The 23,997-nt window shown below is 37.5% G+C and overlaps 1 protein-coding gene across 1 annotated transcript in view; it reads left to right on the forward strand.

Moving 5' to 3' along the window:
• The first annotated feature begins 4,845 nt into the window (after window positions 1–4,845).
• The window catches only part of LOC126270903 (uncharacterized), a 36,638-nt gene continuing 17,486 nt past the window's right edge, over window positions 4,846–23,997 (forward strand). The window contains exons 1-3 of the mRNA XM_049974109.1: window positions 4,846–4,961; window positions 5,135–5,300; window positions 5,975–6,159. Of these exons, the coding sequence (XP_049830066.1) occupies window positions 5,148–5,300; window positions 5,975–6,159 (338 nt within the window). The 5' untranslated portion in view covers window positions 4,846–4,961; window positions 5,135–5,147. The remainder of the gene's footprint in view (window positions 4,962–5,134; window positions 5,301–5,974; window positions 6,160–23,997) is intronic.

Genomic DNA, 23,997 nt, shown 5'->3' on the forward strand with positions numbered 1-23,997 from the left:
TTGAAATCAAGCTTAAGTTTTCTTTGTACCTTTCAGCAATGGTATCATATGAATATGAAGGTCGGTAAAAGGATCCAATTATTATTTTATTCCGATTGCCAACAATGACCTCTGCCCTCACAGGAACTATGTACCTCAATTTCACAACAAGATAAACTACTTCTAACAGCAACGAACACGTCACCACGAACCGCGTTTACCTTTCGTTTTGGAACACCATTACATTCTTTGGAAAAATTTTGGTTGAGATTATCTCTGGCTTTAGCCAGCTTTCAGTGCCTATAAGCATCAGTGCTTTCCATTAGCGTTGGAGCTCTGGTACTTTCCAAAAAAAGCTATGACAATTTACAACTGTTATACCGATGGTTCCTATATCTACTTTCTTCCTGTGTTTGGCTGAATCCTTTGTGACTGAAGCCCTTTTCGTGTTTTCCCGAGACCCTGTAACCTACAAAAAACCGCCATGCCACACAGCCCCTGCAACCCATGTAGACACCACCTGCGCACAGTGGACTCCTGATCTATTCAGCAGAATCCGAAACCCAACCACCCTAGGGCACAAATCGAGGAACCTGCAGCCTCCACTCGGCTCGGTACCAGAGGTCCGCAATCAGTCTTGTTGACTATACTGTAAATTGTCAGCTCTGCTTTCATCTCACAAGCAATACTGGCAGCCTTTACCACTTCTGTTAGCTGGTCGAAACCAGAGAGAATCTCTTCCAGTCCAAAGTGACACACATCATTGGTACCAACACGAGCCACTACCTGCAGTTGGCTGCACCCTGTGCTCTTTATGGCATCTGGAAGGACCCATTCTGCATCCGGAATGACTCCACCCAATATGTGTATGGAGTGTACATTGGTTTTCGTCCCTAAGGGATTCCATAACGCTCCCGAATATCAATAATCCCACCCTCTGTGATTGTCCAGATCCTGCAGGCTGAGAGGTTCATTGTCAAACAGGACAGGCGACAACATCTGGCTCAGCGACAATGTCAGCCTCAGACAGCACCTGGAACCCGTTTGTCAGACTAAGCAGGGATTCCTTATGGTCAACCCCTGGGAAGTCTTTCGCCACCTGCTACGCCCCGGGAGACCACCTACTCGACAACAGGTGAGGGGTCAACCTCAGTGCGAGCAGTAACTGGTGTGGCCAATTGTAAGGACTGATTGGAGGACTCAGACATGCTGGACGTCTGTTGGATCCCCATGGTCAGCCCACAACAGTCGTGACCATCCACTGCAGTTTCAAGCTGTGTAACTGAAGCCACCACAGCCTGGAACTGAGAGCGAAGTGACACCAAATCGGCTCGCATCTGCACATAACAATCACAGTCCATATCCATAAGAAAGACGGTGGAAAACTAAACTACCCAGATAAACGGACTACCAGCATGTGCTAAGGAACTCTTCTGTAGACCATGACCAAAAACCAGGATCTGTATCTAATAAATTAGATTAATACGCAGAGATTCAAGAACCTAACTACCAAAGCACTCATGTGAAACTAAATAGTTTGCCTCTGATTAGGAAAAAAGTCGGTATACTTTCAAATGCAAACGAAAACGTGAGAATCATAGCTGTCAGATATTGAATTAACACGCAGAAATTCAAGAAACTAAACTATTAAAGATCACAGATGGTATTATACAATTCGCTCCTGGTTAAGAACTCGGTTAGTTCCCTGTTGATGTGTCAGTCTTGGCAGGCTGCTGCTGCCAAGCAGGCAATCAATGAAGCAAAGAAACTACGTAACACAGAAAACATTGAAAACTCCAAAAACAAATGTAAAAAATCCTGGATTGTGATCAATTCTATTACGCTAAACATAAAAATAATGTTACCATAAACCCAGAAGAACGTAATAAATTTTGCATCCAATCTATTGGAGAGTTTAGTACTATTTAATATAAACCGCCAGAAAATGCTCTTAATATCATAGGTAACTGCTTTCAAAAGTCTCCCCTGGTCATTTTCACTTTCACTTTCACAGAACTATGTAAAAAAAATATTCAAATGTGTGTGAAATCTTATGGGACTTAACTGCTAAAGTCATCAGTCCCTTACCTTACACTCTACTTAACCTAAATTTTCCTAAGGACAAACACAGACACCCATGCCCAAGGGAGGACTCGATCCTCCGCCAGTACTAGCCGCACAGTCCACAACTGCAGTGCCTTAGACTGCTCGGCTATTCCCGCGTGGCAGAACTATGTCCAAAAACCATCCTGCAAATAGTGAAAAATTTCAAGAGTTCAGGTAGTATGGATTACTATGATCTGTCATGTAATATGTTGAAAGATGTTATTCTTTGTATAATTAATTCTTTAACTTAATGTGTAAATAAATGTCTAATTGATAGTATGTCCCCTGGTATACTAAAAACGTCCAGAGTTGTGTCTGTATATAAAAAAGGTGAAGGGAACAGTCCTGCTAATTGTAGGCCTAACTCAATAATCCCTGTACTGTCTAAAATTTTTGAAGCAGTTATTTATAATGACGTTAGTGTTGAATAGGATAAATAAAATATAATTGGTGATAAACAATTTGGATTTAGAAGAGGTAAATCCACAACTGATGCAATGAATTCCCTAGTAAAATTTCTTCTAGATGTGATCGAGGCTATGCCTAGGCTACTTTTTGCCACCAGAGCACAGCTTTTGATTGTGTAGAGCATGATTCTTTGTTGAATAAGCTATTCCATTATGATTTCATGGCAACAGCATAAGTATGTTTAAATCTTCTCTAGAGAACCGATAACAAGTTATGTGCCCCAGTGTGAAGTCAGATTTAGTTTATGTTAGGTCTGGAGTGCCACGAAGGTCTGTCTCCAGACATTTATTGTTTTTATTAATGCTTAATGATCTGCATCTGTACATAAATTCTCGCTAGATTCTGAATGCCAACTACACAAGTTTTCTATATAAAAGTACAAATCTAAGCACACTTAAAACATTCACTGAAAATACCCATTCTAATTCTTCATTATGGTCTAGAGTGAACAGTTGCCTATTAAATGAAAGTAAAACACAGGTACTTCACTTAAATCTCAAAGGGATTCCTAACAATCATGAATTAGAAACTGTTAAATTTTTAATTGTTCTTATTGTCAGTAAATTGACCTGGGAACCACACACTAAAAATATAACTCCTAGACTTTCAAGAGTTATGTATTTAATCAGAAATTTAAAAAGATATGTTCCAAATAACTATCTAAGATCAGTATTTTGTGTTGTCTTCCAAAGTATCATATTATATGGAATCTTATTGTGGGGAGGTAGTTGTCATGTAAATGACATTTTACTCTTGCAGAAGAAAGTTACAAGCATCATAATTGATTTCGATAAAACAGAAGATTGTAAACCTATTTCATTAAACTGAAATATCTGACAATAGTAATCTTATTCATTTATAAAGTTTTATTTTATGTCAGAAAGAATATTTTTAGTTTTGTGCTGAGAAGTGATGTATGTCTTTATAACATTATAACTCTAGAAATAGAACATATGTACATGTGACATAATTTTCTACATTACGTAACTCCTACTTTGTTCTTGTGCTAAGGGCTTTTAATGGGCTAAGAGTAGATTTTAAAGAATTCCTTATAAATATTTTTAAAGCTAAATTGTATAAGCTAGTAGTAAACAATACTTGTTGCATAGCTGACGAATTTTTTATAGATGAAAATACTTCGTTCTTACATCTAGTTACTAGTTTGAACTATTTCATGTAAACTAAATTACATTATTATAGTAGTTAATGTAGTTTGTCTATTGCTGTAAAAACTGAATGACAGTTACCATTGTTACTGTTATTGTTGCTGCATGTGGGAAATCCATATTTTTACTGGCGCGCCTTAAGGGTCGCAACTTTTGACATGTCACAAAAGTATAAGTGGTGTCACTTTGTCGCGTCACGTTCTTTCCACTACTGCTGGTTGTGCTGCTGGTTGTATATCGAAACATGTATTCTATCGCAATGATCGTGGATTAATTGCTGCTCACTCCATTCGTTTTTATCGTGTTTTCGTTGTTTTAGTGAAAATAGTGAAACCAGTGGTCGGCAGGTACTCTTTCGCAGCCTTTGGGGTTACAAGAATTGCAACATATGTTTTATTTTCTGTAGCTGTGTGCGTGTGAATGCAAACCAGTGATGTATCACACAATCTGAGAAGACTTTTGGATTAATAAATAAATAAACACTGTATAAATTTTGGATTATATACAGGAAATAGCCTCCGAGTGTAATGCAGCAGGTGTTAATCTAAAAATTAGTTATTCAAATTGCACACATCAGTGAATACATTAATTCTAGAATCTTGGAAGAATGGCGTATCTGCAGATGGTATTTACTTGGCAGATTTTGGTTCGTTTGCATAGCAGACAGCATTTTCTCCACTGAGTGTTTTTAATTTATAAATGTGTTTGTGATCCCTGATTTGCCTCGGTGCGAAATTTATTTTCAGATCCAACATTTGGGTTTCGTCTTCCTTGTATTTAGTTCTTCTCGCAGCTCTAATGCAATGACCTGCACTATAACATTCATACCCCCTCATATGTTTTCATTTGAAGCCATTCTAGTAACTGTGCAATGACGTAGAATTTGTGTGGTCCTGTGTGAACGGCAAATCATGGTGCGACAACACAATGCCACAAGCTGTGGCGTCACATTAGTTGCGTTATGAACCTGGCTTTAGGACAACGTCATAGCGTTATTAATATGAGTGTTCAAATTATGCATGGAATCGTCGGTTAAAGCACAAAAACGGTCAATATGTTAATATATATAAATGTGGAAAAGTATCCAAATGTTTTCCAACGATATTTTGATGTTTCGATAGCATTTGTCGCAGTCGACTGAAGCTTTGCGCATTCTTGCGACTGTCTTTTATTAATCGAAACCGCGAAGGTTGATAATAGAACGTAGTTGTTGCTGCAAATGTGTGTTCTGAGTGTAGGAAGGTAACTGCGACAACTGTGAAAAAAAAATCCACTTATTCTTATATGTTACACCTTTATTATTTTGTTGTCATTATTGGCTCTGTATATGTAATTGCCATACAACGTGCTAGGTAGTGCTGCGTTTTGAGGTTATGATACAGTGTTTTTGTTTAGTTATGCTGCTTTTCTTCCAGATACAGATGACAGATGTTGGATGGATGGTATTGTCGTTCTGTAGTAGCAAATGCCGAAGGAGAGGACGATGAAGATGATGAAGAAGAGGAGGAAAGTCAAGAAGAAGGAATTAATTACAAAGCCCAGTATAGGAGCTTGAAAAGGAAGTTAAAGGATCTTATCTATGTGAGTTACGATTGCGACAGTTTCTCGTTTGATGACGTTGATTTAAACTTTCCATGTCTGTCAACTATATATTATGTTTTCGTTATTATCACTGTGGCGTAGAAATGATGCGGCATTATTGAACAGCATTAGCTTTGACACATTATAGGGATTTCATGTTTAACTCGTGTAGGAGTAGGGTATAATGAAGTGACGTCCTACTTAGGAATTCGTTTGGTAAACTTTACTGTGACCCGTGTTGGCGTTGAATTATACTAACACGGAAATCCGTTTAGGGTTATAGAAGATGTTTTGTTCAATTGATGCACAGGTTTGATTTTGGCCGTGTTAAGTGGAGAGATGCGTTAAGTGTGTGTAAGACTACATAGTTGTATGAAGTTTTGTTACTGCCATTTGTAGAAACTGAGAATGGTAGTAATTTTTGAAAACCTGTTTTGTATTTCATCCTTGCCTGATTAAAAATAGTTTCGCGTTTGCCCATTTTCATCGTCTGGAGAGAAGCGGGACTGTTGTTGATACTGGTAGAGAATTAATTTAGATGTAACTGTATCCGTGCTAGAACAATGTATTTCTTTCTTCTGTAGTTTTAAACTGCGATTGTGCCACAAACTTTTTTTGTGTCTAAATCTTACAAACTCTCACATCACTAATTTTTATTGGTGGGTAATTTTTAGGAAAATGAGTGTTTCCAAGAAGCACTTAGGAACAGCCAGCGGCGTCTGTTGAAGATTGCAAGGGACCGCAGTTTTCTGTTGGACAGATTACTTCAGTACGAAAAATTAGATATTACATCCAGCGAAAGTGAAGAAACGGAGTCATCAGATGATGGTGAAATCGTTCGCACAGATCAGTCTAAGAGGTAATCCTAATTTATTATTCAGTGATAAATCTGTGGCTCTAGAATTGCTGTCTTTATTTGGGAATTATTTGTGACACAGGCTATTACACTATTACTTCAGTGATAAGAGAACGGGGGTTCAATTTCCTTGATTTGTATTTTAGAATTTGATCATTCCATCCCAACTGATCTAAGCTCCCTACCATATAATCTCAGTAAAATTAGGAATTTGGTTTATAGCTTTCACGACTTATCAAATGTAATTTCACTAATTTTCAAAGCTTGGTATGCTGATGTTAAACTCACTTTAATGATAGTGATTAAAATATTGTATTGTAAAGTACTGTTTGACATTTTTGACAAACGATTCCGTAATTGTTAAGGGTGGTCTCCCTGTAGAATTTCCTGTGTCAACTCACTGCTGAGTACAGTAATCAATTTATGAATTGCAGGATTCATTTCGGAATAGTTCAGATATCGTAGCCACTGAAAGCGAAGAAAAGTTAGTCAAGAGGAATATTCAGTACTAGTTGACGTTGACCAGTGATACAATAGTAATGGCTGCTGTGACATCACCTTTCAGTACATATTTTTGAATTTTTGTTCTTAGTTCGTGAAGTAAAAAATGTGAGAGGAAAAAAGTCTTTCTGTGGCGATGGCCTGATTTGTAGTATAATCCAGTGTCTTGTTAGGTTAGAGAATGACAGTTGGCTATTGAGTTGATGAAGCCAGCGAATGTGAAAGCCAAAATTGCAGTTGTATTGACAGATTGATCTGTAGTGTAGCTCTTTTGAAAAAATTGCTTCTGATGTCACGTTATAGTTGCCCTGTTGATGTATGATGTTTGTCATGTAGTCTTGTATCAGTAATCAAAACTGATGACTGGTATTGAACATTCATCTGTATCCACAAACTCAAAATGTCAATTATCTTCAAATTTTGGTCACTAATTTTTCTTTAAAGAACTTCAAAAAGGATTCTTTCTGTAAGAATGTAGTGTACTTTATGATATGAATGATCACAAAGTCCTCTAGGCATTACTGTTACACGTTTTGAGACATTTGAGGTAAATGGGATCCAAAAAAAGGAAATACAGAAGCGGCCGACTCCACCCGTCTGTTTTGACCCCATGATGTCACAAATATGGCGGAAACGACCATACACTATGACTCCAATGTGGCACCTATGACGTCATCACCTAAACATGACCACGAACATGAAAATACATTTAAAAACCTAATGAAACTAATGGGACAGTGTGGAAAATTGGAGGTTTTTGGATGGGGACAAATTTAGACACGCACCATAAACATGACCACGAACATGAAAATACATTTAAAAACCTAATGAAACTAATGGGACAGTGTGGAAAATTGGAGGTTTTTGGATGGGGACAAATTTAGACACGCACCACCAAATATATATATATATATATATATAGAGAGAGAGAGAGAGAGAGAGAGAGAGAGAGAGAGAGACAACACAAAACTCCCCAAATTCCACTAAGCAGAATATTCTCTGGAATGGGACATTTCCTTTGACCAATATAGGTCAACAGAAACTACCAATACCAAATCATGAAACCCAAAACCACAACCACATCCACACTCATCACTACCTCAAAAAACACATCAAACCAACAAAATTGGAATTGAACACTTCCCTTGACCTGTTATCCTTACAAATTCTCAACATACAGCTGTCCCTGGTCCGAAACGCTGGAACTTAAGTAAGCCTCATTTCTTCACAACATCTGAACACTTCACGACATCATCAAAAAATTCAAATAGTTGAAGAAATTTTATTAGAGATAACACACTGTCCCCCCATAACTGCCGACAATCGAAAAAATGTTGACCTTGTCAGTCATATGCATACCTACCAAAAACATAAAAAAAGCAATGTACCAAAATTGACACATGACGAACAGAAAAAAAACTACAGTAACGTCGAAATAACGAAACTAAATCTGTTAACTCGCCTAAAAAAAATTCGCTGAAAGCACAGTCCCGATACCACACACGTGCAATGCTACCACGCAAATGAACCCCATACTACTCGTAACATGCTACCCATAAACATACTACAAGAGAGCACCACCGATCACATCAAAACGGCACCTACAAACACACTACTCTCATAAACTAAATTCCGTGCCACCGTGAGGTAACACACCACAACAACCTAATGTCATGGGTCAAAGCCGACTGGTGGGATCGCACGCTTCTGTCGACCCCAAAAAAGTTCACACAAAGTTTTACTCCATTTTAAAGTCCTGTAACCCAAAGGGAAATCTCCACTTTTTAGCTTATATTAGCATGTGGAAGAACTGTAATTTGTTTGATGGACACACTTTGGGAATATTACAAATTAAACTTATAGTGGAAAATAACTTCCATTAAATGTTTCATATAGGTTTTCCTAGGTGGACTATATTACACTTCATATTTAGGCCTATCAAAGAAATAATCATTACCTGGAATTTTTAGTTAAATTTATTTATATAACTGTTGGGGTTCAGAACAGTATTAATTTAAGAATATACTTGTGAGAACTGGGGTAGTCTGCATCTTTATGAATGTCTTCACATCAGACATGATGCGAAGACTAGCAAATGTTAACATTGTTCCACAATCTGTGAAGCATGGTTAGTATGATGTAGCTGCTCCTTTTCCATATAAAGAACAAAATTTACCCACATTTCATTATGGGTTCTTGTAATGCTGATGAACTGCTCAACACTGTGTGGGCTTATAATTTGAATTAAGAATAGTTTTGTATGTCATCTGTTGACGTATCTACATACATACGCCAGACAGTGTACTGCAGGTTGTGCCCTTTGCCAATGCTTGTCATTCCCTTTCCTGTTCCCCTCATAAATGGAATGAGAGGGTAAAATGACTGGCTAAATGCGTTTTTGCAACTCCTGACATCTCTTACATTGTCTTTGAAGTTGTAACATGTATCAAGGTGGCAGTAGGATTATTCTGCAGTCCATCACAAACATATATTCCCTGAATTTTGTCAGTAGTGCTCTGTCATTCTTCTTCTAGGGGTCCTCATTTAAAATCACATGTTTGGTGTATATTCCACGGGACGACTAGGAAAAGTGCGAGAATTTTTTAGAATCTTGGGAATTTTTCATTGTTTTAGTTTTTGGTTATGCTTTAACCTGCTGCTGCAGCAATAAAACATAAATAAGAGAATGACACCAAAATAAAACTTAAAATGCAAAGAAAATGTGCCATTTACGTAATCAGAACACAATGCACACACAAGTGTCCACTTACAGCAAAACGTGCCAGAGGCTTGAGGATGAAGAATGTACAATACTTCATAACAACAAACTGCTTTTGGCATCTCAACTGTTTGCATTTCTAACAGGTCGTGGAAAAATATTGTGAATGGTGGTTTCAGGCAGTTACTTTCAAAGCATAAATTTCCTTTTATGCAATATGGCTTAAGTTACGCTTGAGAATGTGCAATGAACGCCTTAAATCACTGATCATTTGACTCTCATTCAAAACTTAACACTGTGAGGACCAGTCATGTAAAAAAAAATTGCAGGCCCAATAGACCAGCCATTTATGCCATTATTTAAAATATTACTGTCACATTTGTGTTTGATATTCTTAAAGGGAAATAACAATGCCAGAAAGTATAATTATCCTTAAAAAAACTGTGAGGTAAGTTCTTGAGCAGTTTACATGTAATGGGCTTTTCTGTGGAAATGCCAAAGTGCTCGACAGAACATGTAATCAGCCAGGTAACCCACGAAATGCTTGTTGCACAGCAGTGAAGGTTATAATCGTGCTTGTCACAAATATTCAATATATATATAGTTTTTGGTGCCAGTATTTCATGTGAAAGCATAGCTTCTTTTGTCAATATGTTGTATGTAATTTAATTCTCCTATTTGTGTGTTCGTACTATTTAACTGTGATTTTCCTGTTGACTACATCACATGTCCTGTGCTCTTAATATTTGCTGTCATTGTCTGGTGAAATCACATTACATGAGCTGTGACTGGCTGACAAAAGTGCATGTCACTAGTAATCTCAGTGCTTCAGAATCTCACATGATGTATTTGGTGGAATTCGTATTCATACTTTCATAATACGAAAATACACAATCTACATGTTGCTGCGCATTAAAGATTTTTCCAAAATGCTTTGCTTTTTGCTGGGCTTCATTTCGTAAAGTGATAAGTTCTATGCCATTGTATAAAACATTTGCTATCCAATGGGCTTGTAAGTTTTACAGCTCTGAAAATGTACTTTCATCTGGGGTGTGGTATATTTTGACCTGAAAATGTGCATTTTTAGACAGTAAAAAGTATTTTTAACAGGGACATCTGGGAAAAATCCAGAACTTTTTTTTCTTGTCTGCACCCTAGCATGGCATTTCACATGTTGATTGAAATGTTTGTAACTAACCTAGCAGCATGCCTTGGAATTCCTTTTATGTCCTTAAGTTGACCTGGTGTGTATCTCAATACTTGAGCAGTACACGAGAATGGATCACATAACTGTTCTGAATCCAATCGCCTTTATAGATGAGCTACACATTATTAGAACTCTGCCAGCAGACGGAAGTGGCCCACTCACCTTCCTGCAACTGCTCCTTCCACCTCAAGTTGCTTTGCAACATTACACATATTTAATTGACATGATTATGTCAAGGGTTACTCCACTAATACTATATTAAAATATTATAGGATTAGTTCCCCTACTCATATGACCTAATTTAAATTTTTCCACGTTTAGAGGAAACTTCCATTCACACAAAATAGAAGTTCCATACACATTACCCTTTAGTCTTCTGTAGCCAGTTAAAGACATTGCCTCGTACCATGCAGCGCCACCAGCAAACAACTGCAGGACAACATACTTGGTTCTGCTAACTTCAAAACTCTATGAGCTACTGTACCATGTCTTTTAATGGAAGATGCCGCCCCCCCCCCCCCCCCCCCCCCCACCCCAAAAAAAAAAAGTTAGAATGCCAATATTAGACTGGTGGAGCTTCAAATGTAACAAAAATAGTGATTGCTGCTGAGTGATGTAGCCAAGATTATTTTTTTCCAAATTATGGTTGTTATTCTTTTCTCTTTATGTATATTTGTTTGTTCTTATTGCTAGCAAATATTCTCTGTAATTACAAACGTGTGCTTTGCTCAGTGACAGAGAAATAAATACCACATTCCGATTTTCATTAGCCTATTTGTTTAACTAGAGGAAGCCAGTGATAATTTCTGTGGATAAAGATTACAGAGATCACACGTTGAACCTAACTCTTAATGATAATGTTAAATTCCAGTATTATGATGATGAAGTTATAACCAATTGATTCTTGCTGTTGCGCGCACACACACACACACACACACACACACACACACACACACACACACACACACACACAAAATTGCAGGAGATATAACGGCCCTCAATAATGGCACCAGTGTGTCTTTACGTCATTGCTGGTATTGTATTCTCTGCCACAACTTTCTCTGACTTTTCTATGAAGATTAAACCAGTTCATTTCTGTGCATAACTTTTAAAAAAGGCGATTAAGGTGTTTCCATTATTCTCTGTGAGTCTATGTGTCACTGTGCTAGCTGCTTTGCAAGTTGAATCCCAGTACAGTCAGTCATATATTTCAAGTAATCTTTCACACTGAAACTACCTACACATTCGCGATGCCATTCAGTGATACAGAGATAGCATTTAAATAAGTTTAAAAAAAATTTAAATTGGAGAAGAGTTGTTTTAGAATCAACTAGTTTGCTCTTTTTCTCCACAAAATTTTTCTTTGCGGTATTTTTTTTTTTTTCTGTACATGACAACAGTAACTGTTATAGAAAGAACAGATACCGTTGATGACCATGCAGCTTCTCTAGAAATGAATGATAGCTAATTGAAACCCTCAACTGCCGACAGGTGTTGTTGATATACCTCAATGGGGCAGTTGAAAATGTGGGCCCTGACCGGGACTCGAACCCGGGCTCTCCTGCTTACATGGCATACGCTCTATCCGTCTGAGCGACTGAGGACACAGGTGAATAGCGCAACTTCAGGAATTTATCCCTTGCACGCTTCCTGTGTGACCCACATTCCCAACTCTTCACTGTCTACATACGTAATGTTCCTAATAGATATTTGCCCATCCACACATTACTCGCACACACTAAGGTGATGATTCCCGTAAGAGTTTGAGCAACCTGTTACTATCTTCAAATATAGTTAAAGGCTAACTGACCTTCGTCTGCTAGAGTGCGCTCAGGTTGCCCAAACTCTTACGGGAATCGTCATCTTAGTGTGCGCGAGTAATGAGTGGATGGGTAAATATCTGTTAAATGTTACATATGTAGATTGTGGAGAGTTCAGAGTGTGGGTCTCACGGCAAGTGTGCAACGGATTAGTCCCTGCAGTTGCGCTATTCATCTGTGTCGTCAGTGGCTCAGATGGATAGTGTGTCTGCCATGTAAGCAGGAGATCCCGGGTTAGATTTCTGGTCGGGGCGCACATTTTCAGCTGTCCTCATCGAGGTATATCAGCAACACCTGTCGGCAGCTGAGGGTTTCAATTCATTATCTCTCTCTCTCTCTCTCTCTCTCTCTCTCTCTCTATCTCTCGTTCTCTCTCTCTCTTTTTGCCCCCCCTCCCCCGGTAAACTTTTTGACTGTGACTTTCACCCTCCATTCGACTGTCAGTGACTGGGATATGTGAAAACCAGCCACGGCTTGCAGAATTTTTTACACTGATGATCCTTTCATGTGTGTGCTAGGATCTTCACTTGATGAGTGTTACCATAAAGTATGAAGTAATTAATGTACTCCCCATGGAAGAAATTCACCATTGATGTCATTACAAATAGGCTTAATAAAAAGCAGCAAAATTGTGATTAGCTCTCAGAAGGACAGGGCCATTTAAAAACCAAAGGCTGAAATTATATCAGAAGTGTCCTACCTCAGTAATTCATATAATGCCTTGCACAGAGGTTCAACAAGGACGCTTATCAGAACACTCACATTTTACTCAATAATTTGCATTCTTTGGATCACTCATGTGACCAAGTTCTGTGAAAGATCATCGTCTCCAAGAAATAGCAAATCTTTCATTCATTCATTTATGTCATAGACATTTTGATGCTACAATTTCACAAGCTCTCACAATGCAGCTGTCAGCATTGTTGATACTGTGTTAAGCCATTAATATTTTATTTTGCTACTGCAGATCAGTATCTGGAGTACTCACTAGTACATAGTATACATAGCTCTGTATTTGTGTCAAGTTTTCTGTGCTTCATGACTAGATTTCATCCATAGCACACCTGCACTTCCTCTCACCTTGGTATATTTCCATAAGCGATTAAATAAGGTTACCCCACATAGCATGTAAACTTTCCATTCTCCATTACTGGGTGGTGTCTGCAACACCTTCACTGTGCGACACATTCTGCACGAGTGAGTGAGAGACGTATTATACAGGATACATGCTTTCATAAAGAGCAAAGGATGTGCACATATGTACCACAACTGTCACTTGGAACCAGCAACAGTGCACTCCCCATCCTTGTTCTGGCCTTTGTCAACTGTCATCATTCATGGATTGGACTGTAGTAATATTGGAGGCCCCATATCCATTACACCAGTACATTTCTGTATGTCACGTATACAATTGTTAATGGTTGTTCTGATACTCTGTGTGTTAAAGAACGAATAAGACTATCAGCAGGTGTTTGCCAAATGAAAACCATTGTTTTGGTCCTAGACATGAAATAATAAAATTGAAACCAAAATGTATGGGAACAAACAAACATCAATTATTTGCCAACTCCAGACTATTTCTCAGTGGCATTAATGCTCGGATGGAACAACATTGCTATACTAAGATAATCTATTCCTGACACACCTTTACACCTACCACATTTCAGTTAACACAAGTGAATGGAAAAAAAACCTACAGATCATTCCATGCCAAATGGTTTAGAGAAGGGTTATTCTAAACTGTGTTCTGTGGAACATTGGAATTTCGTGGGAATTAAAGAAGTGCACCACTGAAAACTATTAATAAGATAGCATTTTTCCAACATTCTAATGACACTAATTATTTTTTAAAATTTTGTTGTGATTTCTGTATTATTAATTATGATTCAAAATAAAAGTAATCAAACAAGGTGTTTCATCAAAGAACCGAAATTCTAAAAATGTTCTGCCGAGAGGGGGGGGGGGGTTGAGTTAGGAACCCCCGGTCTAGAGATTGCATCATGATGATCATGGCTTTTGATGAGTCATTCACACATATTCCCAATAAACACAGGTCAAGATTTACAATCACAAATTCAGTAATTGCAGAGGTATGGTCATTTGTTTGACCCCATAGCACAGCTTTCTATGCAATATTTTCTTGCCAAAAAAACTTGGCCATGTTGTGTACCTTTTTCCACACTTCTAAGTGATGTAATAATTAAAAAATATTTTATGGATAATTTTAAGCAAAGTCAGCCAAAGAAATGGCCGCTGTAAAAAATATGAAGTCCAGTTTTTTCTCCACAAGTTATCACAGGATAAACCTGACACTCAGCATGTAATAACTTACCAACGTAAATTTCATTGTCTTACCGCTTTCCAATAGTTCGTATATTGAGGACAAAATCAACTATGGTTTTACGAACTCCAAAAAAGGCTATTTTAGCCCTCTTTTTTTTCTTCTTTTTTTAAAAAGTATTTTTCTGCACAACATTAGAAAGATCAAGTTATAAATTGCCCAAAAACTAAATTTGCTTTTCAATCCAGGCATATGAGGCCCTAAAAAGCTGCAACAATGTGAATGTATAATAAAAATGTGCCCATATTTTGCAGGTATTCCAGTTAGATCTGACATCTCTTAATTATCTTTCACTGTCATTTAATTATCTCTGGGGAAAGTAATGTCAAATGCCCTGATGAATAGGAAATGGGCTCTAGTGAGAACGACTTGGAAAACTACATGACTCATAATGACATATTTCAGCCAATTCCTCTACTTTAATAAGGACAGAATAAAACTAGTTAGTAATTACAGAATCAAAATAGTTACAAATTTCAAAATTTAAATAGGCATTACCAAGGTGCTGGAGATCATGGTAGCAAAATTGTTGCAGAAAAGCTGCAAGATACTTCCTGTAAACTGCATTCAGGTTTTATACCATTGCCATGTTGTGTAAAATTTGACAAAATGCATAGCAGCCTGTCTGATATTTTTGGGAAATGCATATATGTTACTGCATGTTTTGATTGGGTCTTTGTTTTTCAATGCTATCTGTGTGCTAGTTTAATTCTGGTTTACATGTAAGTAGCATTCGAAAAGATTGATGCTTTTTATGTACTAGTTAATTCCTAGTTTCTCCACAGCTCTTGATCTAGGGGTTTATATCAGAGGGACACAGGTTTGATTCCCAGCTAGATCAGAGATTTTGCTCACTCGGGGACTGTGTGTTTGTAGGTCTTAATCATTTCATCTCATATTTGTCAGTGTGCAGGTCTCCAAAGTCATGTCAAATAAAAATATTCGCACCAGGCAGCCGAACAACTGCAGATCAGTTAATCTGCCAGTAATATGATACTGTCATTTAACTTCTCTAAAGTATAGCATATTCTTTGTGTGCATAATTCATTGTTCATACAGAATGTAAGTGTACTAATGGAAAAATAGTATAAATGTGTTGATGCAGTCCATGGTGACTTAACCAATACCAGTTTATTTTAAAGTGAGAAAACAGGATCCCATGTATAATTGCAACCACTGATGGGATTCCATACCACAGGATCCTTAGGTCTGGAAGTGTTCCTTTACACAGGATCACAAGACTGATAAAGGGCTCTTCATACAGGATCTCAAGCCTGATAGTGGATTGTTTCCACTGGGTCCCACGCCTTTTGATTGGCTGAAGCTAGAAGAGGTCTCTTTTTAGGATCCTAGGCCTATGTGTACTCCAAACTACATCATTTTTCTTTTTAGAGTTTCCATTAATTTGCTGTTGAATATCATGAGGAAATCTATATTGCCAACCAGACAACGTCACTTACAGAGTTGGAGTGTTTGCAATAATGTTCTGTTAAAGGACCCAGAATTTGGTGCTCTTCAGTCACTTACAGAGTTGGAGTGTTTGCAATAATGTTCTGTTAAAGGACCCAGAATTTGGTGCTCTTCAGTGGTGAACAAAATTTAATGGCTGGATGTCTGATATTGATATATCTCCTTCACTAATTATTCTAATTGTACCAGAAAAGATGGTGCATCATTTGAAACTCTGGTGATCAGACTGTTTGTTTAATTAGTTGCCAAAAGATGATGATTTTCTGCAGTTCTTGTTAGAGTATGCTATGTTTAAACCTTTCTTCTTGTGATGCTCTATTTTGTTATTCTTCTTTGCTGATGAAAGTGAATTTAATGCCGTTAATACTCTCAATACAGAAGTGGAACAGGTTTGTCTGTCTATTAACTGGCTGTTGCAAGCTTGCTGTCACTGCTGGTAGCTTCCACATTTTTAGCAGACTAATTTGACAAAAAAATCACAGGGTGTAGATTTTATACAGATTTAAATACTTCATCATATTGATACAAATATTTTTATCATGTAATGCATGGTTCAACACTAAAGGCTGACTGTTTATGGAAAGTGTTAGTACAAAACCCAAAAAAATATTTTTGGATGTTTGACTACCTCAGATTATTAGACAGTCATAAACAAAAAACACATCCTTTTTGTTGAGTTCTTTATACCCTTTCAATGTAAATGCTTCATAGAGGTGTTTAAAAAATAAGAGACTATTTTTTCAGTTTTTTGTGTTTTAAGTGCATTTTCTATTCATTAGAATTTGTGCTTTTACTTTCCCTTGGCACTACTGAACCATTGTAAAACAACAATAATAATAATAATAATAATAATAATCCCCGTGGAAGCCCGGGAAAAGAATAGGCCTCCGGTATGTTCTGCCAGTCGTAAAAGGCGATAAAAAGAACAAACCACTAATAGGGCTAACCCCCCTTTTAGTGTGATTAGTTGGTTCAGGACACAACTAAAGAAGCCTCGGACAAGCGCCGTCATCTTCGGAGACGACGCTTGTACCCAATGCCCGCCCATAACACTGCTAGCCAACTGGAAAATCATTTAAATCCAAATAGAGGTGTTTTGCAGGATATGCTTCCTGCAACTACCGTAGAAGGAAAACAAAGGCAGAGGATGAGATGGTCAGATGAAGTTAATCGACACCTCGTGTTCTGTTATTACCAAGCAATAAACCTAGGGACCAACACAACTGGATACAGATCACAAGTATACACAACATTTATTACCAGATACCCAGAACTAAAACTTTTAACAGAACAACGACTAGCTGATCAGATCCGTGTAATAATAAAAAATAACAGGATGCCCCAATCAGAATTAGAAAACATCAAACAACAAGTACAACATATACTGGAACAAAATAATGTGCAATCAGAAGAAGAAGAAGAAGAAAATACATTAATGGACTCAAACATCCCAGAGCAAACAAACAAAGAACAACACACATCAATTAAACAATCAGAGGAAAACGAAATCTTAAGGCTGCCACCAGAACAAGTACAAATAGAACACGAAGTGACACACATGTTAGATATAGAAGAAAAATTTCAGCTGACATATATGGAATACAAAGACACAAATACAGACATTAGACCATTCTTCTACAGACCGCCAAATAACCCACAAGTCGAAACAACAATAATAACTATCAACACAATCATACACGACAAAATAAATGAAAACACAACTATGGAAGAGTTACAACTACTGGTTTATATAGGAGCACTCACTACACTAAATATACACACTAGACAGAAATCAGAACCAACCAACACACAGAAGAAACCCACAAAACCAGCTTGGCAACACAGGCTACAGATCAGAATAGAAAAACTGAGAAGAGACATTGGACAGCTAACACAATTTATAAGACATCAAATGTCAGGAAAAAAAAAGAGAAGGGTTAGGTAAAATCTCACAACAAGAAGCGATAGAGCAATTAGATGAAAAGAAGCAGAAATTACAAGCATTGGCCAAATGACTTAGAAGATACAAAAAAAGTGAAAATAGAAGGAAACAAAACCAAACATTCAACACAAACCAAAAGAAATTTTACCAGACAATAAATAACACACACATTAAAATAGACAATCCACCAAACATAACAGACATGGAACACTTCTGGAGCAACATATGGTCAAACCCGGTACAACATAACAGGCATGCATGGTGGATAGAAGCAGAAACAGACGTATACAAGATGATACCACAAATGCCTGAAGTGATAATTTTGCAATATGAAGTCACCAAAGCAATTAATTCTACTCACAATTGGAAAGCCCCTGGAAAAGATAAAGTAGCAAATTTCTGGCTAAAGAAGTTCACCTGAACACATTCACATCTAACTAAATTATTTAACAGTTACATTGCAGACCCATACACATTCCCTGACACACTTACACATGGAATAACTTATATGAAACCTAAAGATCAAGCAGACACAGCAAACCCAGCTAAATACTGCCCCATAACATGCCTACCAACAGTATACAAAATATTAACTTCAGTCATTACACAGAAATTAATGACACATACAACACAGAACAAATTTATAAATGAAGAACAAAAAGGCTGTTGCAAAGGAGCACGAGGATGTAAAGAGCAACTGATAATAGATGCAGAGGTCGCTACACTACGCATACATTGATTATTGAAAAGCTTTTGATAGTGCCCCACTCATGGTTACTACAAATATTGGAAATACACAAAGTAGATCCTAAATTGATACAGTTACTAAACATAGCAATGGAAAAATTGGAAAACCACACTTAATATCCAAACAAATTCAAATAACATCACATCACAGCCAGTACAGATTAAGCATGGAATATACCAAGGAGACTCATTAAGTCCTTTCTGGTTATGCCTTGCTCTGAACCCACTATCCAACATGCTGAAAAATACAAATTATGGATACAATATTACTGGAACGTACCCACACAAAATCACACATTTGCTATACATGGATGATCTAAAACTACTGGCAGCAACAACTCAACCAATTACTAAAGATAACAGAAGTATTCAGCAATGATATAAATATGGCTTTTGGAACAGACAAATGTAAGAAAAATAGCATAGTCAAGGGAAAACACACTAAACAAGAAGATTACATATTAGATAACCACAGCGACTGCATAGAAGTGATGGAAAAAACAGATGCCTATAAATATGTAGGATACAGACAAAAAATAGGAAATATTAAAGAAGAACTAAAAGAAAAATATAGACAAAGACTAACAAAATACTGAAAACAGAATTGACAGTAAGAAACAAAACAAAAGCTATAAATACTTACGCTATACCAATATTGACCTACTCATTTGGAGTAGTGAAATGGAGTAACACAGACCTAGAAGCACTCAATACACTTACACGATCACAATGCCACAAATAGAGAATACATCACACACATTCAGCAACAGAAAGATTCACATTAAGCAGAAAGGAAGGAGGAAGGGGATTTATCGACAAAAAAAACCTACATTATGGACAGGTAGACAATTTAAGAAAATTCTTTCTAGAACGAGCAATCACTCGTATAAATACATCGGCTACACCACTGCAATTTCATAATCACTTCTACAACCCTTTAGATCACATAATATCAACAGATATGAAGAAAGTAAATTGGAAAAAGAAAACACTACATGGCAAGCACCCATATCATCTAACACAGCCACCCATCGATGAAGGAGCATCCAGCACATGGCTAAGAAAAGGCAATATATACAGTGAGACGGAAGGATTCATGATTGCAATACAGGATCAAGCAATAAACACCAGATATTACAGCAAGCATATTATTAAATATCCCAATACCACAACAGATAAATGCAGACTTTGCAAACAACAAATAGAAACAGTAGATCACATCACAAGCAGATGTACAATACTAGCAAATACAGAATACCCCAGAAGACATGACAATGTAGCAAAAATAATACATCAACAGCTTGCCTTACAACATAAACTTATAAAACACATTCCCACATAAAAGTATGCACCACAAAATGTACTGGAGAATGATGAATACAAATTATACTGGAACAGAACCATTATAACAGATAAAACACCACCACATAACAAACCTGACATCATACTTACCAATAAAAAGAAGAAATTAACACAACTAATTGAAATATCCATACCCAATACAACAAATATACAAAAGAAAACAGGAGAAAAAATTGAAAAATACATCCAACTGACTGAGGAAGTCAAGGATATGTGGCATCAGGATAAAGTTGACATTATACCAATTATACTATCAACTACAGGAGTCATACCACACAATATCCACCAGTACATCAATGCAATACAGCTACATCCAAACTTATATATACAACTACAGAAATCCGTAATTATTGATACATGTTCAGTTACCCGAAAGTTCCTAAATGCTATATAACACATACCGTACAGTTCAAAGGAAGTCACACTTGATCAAGGTCCGCGTCACTTTCTACTTTTGACCAGACATAACGTCTGAGATAAGAAATAATAATAATAATAATAATAATAATAATAATAATAATAATAATAATATCAGATTTGAGTATGAGCAGAATACGGACATGTTTTCGGCACACTGCCCCCTAATTGTTGTTTTTAAGCACCTTATGTGTTCATATTGCAAAAATAACTCTAGTTTTTTTAGGTGGTTTCAAACATAAGCTTTCTAATGAAAGTGGGTTAAAATTACCATTTTTTCCCAAAAATTGTCAAATTTGCTCTCAGTTTGTAAACTATTTGAAAGTAGGGAAATTAAATCGTATATTCTAGGAACTTGTGTTGGTAAGTTATTATATGCGAAGTTTCAGGTTTATCCCACGATTACAAGAAGCTAAGCTGGCCACATCTTCTTAAGTGGCTAGTTTTTGAACCAACATTCCTTCAAATCATCTATACAAAAATCACTCACACTGTCTCACCGGTCACATTCAGAATGTGTTGCACAGTGCATGCCTTGAACTCACCTATGTTGGTAGTTGGGAGCTCTGAACACAGCATCTTTCAGATAACCTCATAGTCAGAAGTCTCCCAGATTAAGATCAGGTAATCTGGATGGCCAGGCTGTAACGAAATGTTGGTTGTTAAATTATAGCATTTGCAAAATGCCTCTGAAACAGGTGATTCAACAGCCAGTGGGGCACCATGAAATGGTTGCCTAAATAATCACCGAATCTCAGCCGCATTTCAGACATAAATTTGCCCAGAAGTTGGAAACGATGAAAAACGAGGCTCATCTGATCAAATAACATTCTTCCATTGTTCCATAGTCAGGGTTTTGTGTCTTGGTCATTTAAGTTTTCGTATTACAGGCTTGTGCATCGCTGATGAGTGGTTTTAGAATTCCAACTTGCCCTGAAATTCCCTGCTTATGGATCTCTCGCCGTATTGCTCTGGTGCTAACAAGGGTTCATGAGTGTGAAATTCAGTTTGCAGGACCATACACAGCTGTCGTCCTCTTTATTTTTCATCATAATCATATGGTGCCTCTTGAAATGCTGCACATTTAGGCTACTTTTGTTAGTTACTTTTGTTACAGAAGCACCCACCATACAAGTACCACCAACAGTTTGCCCTCATTCAAATTCACTAACTCTTATCATAATGCACTCACACTTGCAATGTGTTTGGGACATTGCACAGGTTCTGTTTTTAGACAAATACTACAGCACAGTCTGCAGGCTTAGCTAGTATTTGCATTTGTTCAAGCATGCATTTCTTGCAGTGTTTTTAATATTTGTGACCAACCTCTGCATATGTAATATATATAAATCATTTTCAGCAAAAAATTAGGAGAAGATAAAATAGAGATCCGATAATAGCAGATGGAACAGTTCCAGCTTGCTCTATTACAAATAGCATTGCCTACAAACATTTATAGGCAAACCTGCTGTTTCACAGTCTTGTTATGCACTAGATTTGCACTCACATACTTTCACACTGTTACGGGAAGCGTAAGAATCTTAAACACTCCTTTACTTTATTGCACAGTTGTAGCGCCGCAACACTAACGTTTGTGCCCATTTCCATGCCATAGTAATGGATGATTTATTCATTGCTGTCTTTTGTATACCTAAGACTCTTTGACCAGCTGCTGATCTAGCTTGTCCCCATGCCATCACGTGAATAAAATTTGTCTGGAGCTGCTTCTGCTTGCACCTCCAACCAGCTGTTCGAGGAAATGCATGTCACACTTTCATTTCTTGCCCTTGACCCATGGAATTTCTTCTTGAATCTTTTAAGCCTATTACCTCAAATGGCTGTATCAAAGTGGTTGTTATGCTGATGCTCTCTACGTCTGTTGTTGCTCTAAATGTGAAGCACCAGTTGCATCTCTTGTATTTCTGTTGTATTCTTAATTGGTCATTCCATCCCCTTGGGTACATTGTCAGTTTTACGATCGGCCACATGCTTATTTTGGTGCCACCCATGTACCCTCTTGTAATAAATCAACTTCATGGATCATAACCAAAAATTCCTCAGTGACTTTGTCATGTAGGGTGAACAACTTCTCAAGGTATTCGATTGGTATTTTGTATCATTATATAAACAAGTGTCTGTTGGTGACATCTCGTGGTCCCAGCACTTCGCTTTCTTGAGATATTCCCTGAAATACTGTCAAGCCGTACTATTGACTGTTGTACATTTCAGAGTCAAAGTTCGCATAATCTTGATATCTTTCTGTGGCACCTGCTGCCCACAAGCAGTGGACTCGCATTCGGGATGATGTTGGTTCAAACCTGCGTTCAGCCATCTGCATCTAGGTTTTCTGTGATTTCCCTAAATTGCTTCAGGCAAATGCCGGGATGTTTCCTTTGAAAGGGCATGGCTGACGTCCTTCCCTAATCCGGGCTTGTGCTGTCTCTCTAATGACCTCGTTGTTGACAGGAAGTTAAACACAAATCTCCTCCTCCTGTCCACAAGTGGTGTCACCTTGCAGCTGATCTGTAGCAAAAAGTTACTTACGTTGCTCATCACTTCAGCAAGAAGACCAAACACCAGGAAAAGATTTGACAAAAACCAATGGGTAGACTTACTTCCTTCCAAGGGGGAAGGTGTAAGTTGCTACCTTCTGCAACAGGGGCCCGTCCAGGTAACTTCTCCCCCACTTCATTTGTAGTGCTGTACTGCTCTTGGGATGCCCACTCAGCTTTTAAGTGCAGAGATCTGTGAGTTCAGTGCAAAGATTTTCCATTACAGATCTTGGGATGGGAGCATTATCTCCCTCAGTGCCTTGGCTTGTAATTTTGTCATGTTGACTTGCACTTGCATAGTGTGTAGTTCATTTAGTACCTGGCACTGATCCTTAGATACATCCTCGACTAGAACCATGACTTAGTTAACCTTTGTTAGCTCCAGGTTTACCAATGTGGTATTTAACCTTTCATTAACAAAGTTTGTTTCCTTGTATTGTTGGGAAAATGCCTTCATGGAGCTCTAGTTGTGGCCTTCCTGTTGACTTGTGCATGGTTTATCTAACCTACAGGGTTGCCCTTTTGTGCCACTCATCAAACTTTTTCTCCAAAATAATCATGAATTTTTTAGTCCACCTATGCGGTAGATTTTAATGCAGCTACTCTACAATTCACAGCTACTCTTCAATTCACAGTTAAGTCTGTGGCAGGCACAGCTTTTTGAGAAGTTGCTGTCTTGACAATAGTGACATTCTTCTTGGCTCCTCCTCAGCAAAGGTTTTTAGTTGCAACATCAGCACAGCAAATTGTTCTGCTGTGGCTA

The sequence above is a fragment of the Schistocerca gregaria genome, chromosome 1 (assembly GCF_023897955.1).
Source record: "Schistocerca gregaria isolate iqSchGreg1 chromosome 1, iqSchGreg1.2, whole genome shotgun sequence".
In the NCBI taxonomy this organism is placed as follows: Eukaryota; Metazoa; Arthropoda; class Insecta; order Orthoptera; family Acrididae; genus Schistocerca; species Schistocerca gregaria.